The following is a 6,000-nucleotide window of genomic DNA, read 5'->3' on the forward strand; positions in this document are numbered from 1 at the left end:
TTTTACTATGTGCAGTAAAAAACCCAAGTCCCTACCCTCCTGAAGCTTATATTTTAAAAAAATAATTCCAATATTTATATAAGACATACACATACAATAATGGGAGATTATTACTGTAAATAATTGTGACCCTGAGACTTAGCATAGTGCTTGAGACATAGCAGGTGCTAATATCTTAAGTGAATGTTGTATGACTGAATGAATAATTGTTATATTAGCTAAATATGACTCTTTAAAATACTCAAGAAAGAGAAGACCTATGATTTTCAAGCTTTTGAAGTACCATTTATAATATATAAGCATAAACAAGTCAATTATATAGTTTATATATTTTAGTGCAAACAGAACTTACTTACCTCTGAGGAAGATTGTGAGAGATTGAAACCTAAATGGCTGGTTGTTAGAATATCCTTGAAAAGCACGAAGTGCCTTTGTGGTAATTATTTCAACTATCTGTTTATCTTAAGGCAAAGAGTAAAAAAGAATCAGTTATTAGAATATATATTCAATTTAATTTCCACATTAAAATATCAGACATTATTTTAAAAATTGTAATTGTAAAACGTAAATGCATTTTTACCACCAAGTACTCTAAATTTTCTGTCTTCTTGAAGCGAAGATGAACATAGATTACACAAAAAGTCATTTCTTACTGTTGCAGATTCTGTAGCACCAGGCACATGCACTCTTATATACTGAAATCCTGAAAGAAAATAGAGTTAAGCTAAATTTGCCTTCAGATTTAGCTTTCCATTTTCAGTCCTTTAAAATGAATCTAATTCAACATACAATTAGATCAGTTTTGCATGTGGGTTCATAGCAGTTCAATTAACATTTATTGCATGGCTATTTCTTGCCAGGCACTAGTGATATGGATACTTAAGCACACAATTTCAATAGGTGGCAATAAGAAACAGATAATTTCAATATGCAGTATTCATATACAAAGTGTTCAGAGAGCAGAGAGGAGAGGCATCCAACCCAGTAAGAGGTGGGGATGAATGGAAAAGATGTCCTGGAAGTTAAGCCAAAGGGTTGAGAGAGGACATTACATGGAGAGGGAACAGCATGAACAGTCATGAAACAGCGTGTGAGAAAAACAAGTACTTCGCAACACAAGAGCATCTGTTAAATTATAGGGGAGAGGTGTGGAAGAAAGAACAAATTTCAAGATTATGCAAAGTAGACTTGTAAACATTAGGAGACACCTAATTTTACTCCATTCTTTCTATGCTGTGAATGTTTTTTAACTAATTGTAAACATGATTTAAGATTAAACAATAAATTGTTTTGATTTTGCATTTTAATATTTACCTTTTGAAAGAGGGCATGCTTCATCTGAACAAAGAAATCTTGCACCTTGTGTATACTTGGTTACAGTTGTCATTGCAATTACAATTCCTTGCATCATATAAAATCTTTGAGATGTATAATCAAGTGGAAACTTACAAAGATCAAGACTATAACTTGGCAGAGGAGGTAAATGTGTTAACTTCAGCAGTATATTAATCTAATAAGAACACAAAAATAGTATTAATAAAAATTGCAGATCCAATTGGACTTGCATTACAATATAGTAAGTATATTTGTAGGTTAAATCAAACAGATAATTTGTTAGTAGTATTAGGAAACAATCTTTTGAGCATTAAGAGAAAAGTGATTTAAATATAAAATTAAAGATGCAAAATCTTATAATCTGATATTTTAATTGAAAATATCATTAAGAACTCATTTTTCTTTAAAAATATACATTTCCTCGCTATAGTCACTGAAAAGACTTATTTATAAAACAATGACAACTCAATAGCAACAAACACTTCTAGTGCCCAGATCTCTAAATATAATTTCTCATGAAAAGGAACCAGAGCTCCTTAGGGGAAATGGCTGATTCCAGGTCTGGGGCAGAAAATACACCAGATGGACCTCCTTGTGCATCTCCTTGTGACAGAAACCAGGGGGGCTTAAAAACTAATGAAATGTGTCAAAAGGACATAAGAACAAACTTTAAGGAGCTCCCAATGACCAAAGTTAGATAATATAAGCATCAAAAAGAATGACAAAGATTCATTGAAACCTATCAGATATATTTAAGAATTCATGTAATTCTTCATAGTTTAAAAAAGGAAAAACAAACAAAAAATATTGGTCATCATTGGAGGCTGCTATATTTCAACTCATCACTCTGAAAATTTATAAATGGAAAGAATCAAACATTTCTTCTGCTTTTCCTATACAAATTGTATTGCAGGGTAACCAAATAGTTGATGAGAGGAAAAACTTCTCTTACAGGATAGTTTCAGCTAATAAATATAGAAAGTTTGCTAAAATTAGGAAAACCACAATTTTGAAACTCCTAATGAAATAATGGAATCTAGGCAGTGACTATCAATAGCTGCAAAAACCATTAGGTGACAGTTGATGGGAGACTGTATATCGGAGGGATCAGACTGACATCATCTGCACCCACTGATCAATTGTGGCATTGCTAAAAGTGGGATAACAAATAGGACAGTTCTCCTAATGTAGGGCAGTATGAAACACATGACACTATGATACATTCTCATCAAAATGAGTTGAACTTGAATCTAAGCAAGTCTTTAGAGCCAACGTTTTTTTCCAGAAATTTGGTGTCTAGGGGTATAAGTTAAATACTACAAGAACATAATCAGACAAGTCCAGATTATGAGACATTTTACAGGACAATTAACTAGTTTCTTCAAAAATTCAATGGCATAAAAAGGGAGGGGGAGGAAATGGCTCTAGATTAAAAGAGACTTAGGGAGATGTAAGAACCAGTTATAATGTGTGTACCTTGTTTTAGTCCTGACTTGAACAAATCAACTGTGAGACAGTCTTGAGACCCCGATTGGGTAAATTTCAATATGGACTGGATATTAGATGATACCAAGGAAGTATTATTATTTTTTTTGTAAATGGTAATAATGGCATTAGGGTTATATAACAAAAATGTCCACAATTTTTAGAGGTTGATACATACCAAAGTATGTAGGGGTGAAACACAGAATGTATTATTTTTTTTTTTTCAGAATGTATTTTAAAGATTTGCTTTAAAACATTTCAGAAAAAAAGTGACGATGCCAGTATGGCAAAATATTGCAAACTATGAAATCTGTGCGATAGATATATGGAGGTTCACTGTATTATTCTCTTTATTTGGGGGTATGTTTGAAATGTTTTATTATAAAAATGTTTAATGTTATAAGTGATAAAACAGGAAGTAAAGATGCGTATGTAGATAATCTATTAAACTTCGAAAATATGTTTAAACAAAAAATATATATGAATATAAAAATATTTATTTACAAGGTATCTTGAAAGTATTGTACCTTAGTTTTCTTTGTTAAATTTAACTAAAACTTACTTGAGCTTCAGTCTGTAATTGTCCAATTAATGAGAGAGTCTTAACAGCAATAAAACAGACCTGTGATTTCAAACAAAATACCAAAGAAGTTAGCAAAAATTCCATGTGGCATAAAATTATTTCTTTCTTTAACTTACTGATTGAAAAACTTGAGCAGCTTTTAAAGGCTGGTGTAAAATATGATTTCCAAGTTCAGCATCCAACTCAATAATATCAGAGGGATTTATTAAAATACTGAATCGATAGACAGCATAACTTTGTTTTGAATCTGTAAAAATACACAAATATAAAAATGAGGACAGTTATACGTAGGACTTTAAAGTTTCTAAAATAAAGTCAACTTTGCTGAACATACCATTGTAGGATTTGCAATTGTCTATGAACTTCTGGAGGCCTCCACTTCTGTCAAGATAGATAAGGGCTGCCTCTTTCATTTTTAGATTTGACATTTTCTCCTAGTTAATGATTCTTCTCTTTTACTGAATGATTAAACCACAGTTGCTGGTGAACACTACAGAGAGTGAAATTCATAGAAAAGACAAGAACACCCAGAAATTAAAAAAAAGTTACATTTAAGGATCTATAATAAAACTGTTTAAACTATTAAATGTAAAATTGACAGTGAAACAAAATGAGGTAAAATTTCCAACTTAAAAAATTCCTGGGAGTTCCCTGGTGTCCTAGTGGTTACGATTCCGGGCTTTCACTGCCATGGCCTGGGTTCAATCCCTGGTCCGGGAACTGAGATCTGGTAAGCCCCGTGTGGTGCAGAAAAAAAAAATCCTACTCAAAGGGAAACAAAACTGGTTTCTCTTGCCAAATGATATTTTTATCAACACTAGGTTATGAGACTCTCCATAAGATTTCAAATTTAAGAACAGGAGCCTCAAATGTCTCTTTACAGAGTAGGTATACCAAAAAATGCTTGTTGAAACTAATATTGGATAATGAGGTCCCCTTGCAGGCGTTGTTTAAAAAAATGAAAGTGGTAAAAGCTGTTTCACAAATTCAATATAAGTAACAAAATGTAGCTAGCCTACGAAGTCTGAAAACCTGGATCTAGATCCAGCATTTGCTAGTTGCTGTGGGTAAATTACCCAACCTCTCTTGGTTCATCTGTAGGAAATTAAGGGGTTGTATTAGATGATAAGGTCTCTTCTAGCTTTAAATTTTCTATCAGGGACCAACATAAAACACTAAACCACAGTAATGAGAGTGGAATACATAAAATTCATTTAAAGACAGCAAACACCAATTGGAAACAATATATGCCAAACATTGTATTAGGTTCTAGGGATAAAATGATTAAGATTGAATCCTGCCTTCAATGGCTGCCAATTTGGAGAAGTCAGAAATAATGACTATCACATTTATTCATTATCAAGTATTTATTGGGCATTTACTATTTATTGGATATCAGACTGTCCTAGGCACTGGGGATACAAAGATCAGTAAAATATGGTCCCTACTGTTCAGAGAGTACAGTGAGGGAAAATAGATATGTAAAAAATTATAATTCTGTACAACTTATGTGCTATTAAAGAAATATTAATGTACTAGAGAGCACAGAAGGAACAACATACACGAAATAGCTCACAAAATTTGGGGTCATCCTCGTGTAGGGGTCATAATATTTTCTATTGTTTTAGGACATTGTGATTTAATACAGTGGGGACATAGACATGAAGTGATAAATTCTACTTTAAAGGTGACATTTGATAGGTAAGATGTCACTGATTGAAGGAGAGGTGAAGAGAGGAAGAGAAAGTTGTCCAAGGATAGAGGTAATCCCCCTTCCCCTAATTTTCAGACCTACACTGTTGAATCCATACCCCTGCTCCTTGGAGTTCAGGTCACTTTCCAAAGAAAAGTAATCGAGACTGTCCTTCTCGCTATTATATGGCGGGGGGTGGGGGGTGGAGGGACGCACGGCGGGAGGGAGCGGGAAGAGAAACTTGGGAGTTCATTTCTCTGTGGCCCTAAGTTCAACTATCTTAAAGTGTGTGCTGTGTTCAGAACTTTACATCTCTGCTTCATGAGAACGTAAGGTTTCCGGGGCCGAATGAAGGGAGGCTGCTAAAAAGGAAATGGCTGGGTGGAGCTCAACCAGACTGAAAAATTTTGAAGTCCACGATGATTATACAGACAAAGGGAAACCATCAAAGTTTTTAACAGGTGAGTAATGTGGTCAGATTTTTATTTTGTAAATCAGTACCTGCCGCAAGTGCGGAAAGTGCGTTGGAATAGAGGAAGAAGTGTCAATCATCAGTTTCTAAGTATTGAAAATAGTCCTGGGAGATGGATGGCCCCATCTAGGGCATTAGGGGTGAAATGGAATGGAGGGGATGGACTCCAGACTTTTTTTGAAAGATTTCACCCTGGGCATGGTTTCCGGTCTGTGAGGGTGGGTGGATGATGCCGCTCTAATGGAAATACAGAAGCCGGGAGAAGAAGAGGGAAATAAAAAGGTAAAGTTCCTTTGAAATATGCTGACTCTGACGGGCTCCTGGGACATCCAGATAGACAGAAGCACTAGGGCGACATAAACCAGGGCCTGGCGTTCAGGAACTTAAAAAAGGCTAGAGAAAACGCTGCTCTGGGCATCACCTGGGTAAAGC

General features: G+C 34.5%; 1 protein-coding gene across 1 annotated transcript in view; it reads right to left on the minus strand.

Annotated features, from left to right (window-relative positions):
- The window catches only part of MCMDC2 (minichromosome maintenance domain containing 2), a 36,411-nt gene extending 32,580 nt beyond the window's left edge, over nt 1–3,831 (minus strand). Inside the window, exons 1-6 of the mRNA XM_007185018.2 lie at nt 3,738–3,831; nt 3,520–3,650; nt 3,383–3,442; nt 1,315–1,510; nt 581–703; nt 357–461 (exon numbers count right to left, since the gene is read on the minus strand). Of these exons, the coding sequence (XP_007185080.2) occupies nt 357–461; nt 581–703; nt 1,315–1,510; nt 3,383–3,442; nt 3,520–3,650; nt 3,738–3,831 (709 nt within the window). The remainder of the gene's footprint in view (nt 1–356; nt 462–580; nt 704–1,314; nt 1,511–3,382; nt 3,443–3,519; nt 3,651–3,737) is intronic.
- Between the last annotated feature and the right edge of the window lie 2,169 nt (nt 3,832–6,000).

The sequence above is a fragment of the Balaenoptera acutorostrata genome, chromosome 17 (genome assembly GCF_949987535.1).
Source record: "Balaenoptera acutorostrata chromosome 17, mBalAcu1.1, whole genome shotgun sequence".
In the NCBI taxonomy this organism is placed as follows: domain Eukaryota; kingdom Metazoa; phylum Chordata; class Mammalia; order Artiodactyla; family Balaenopteridae; genus Balaenoptera; species Balaenoptera acutorostrata.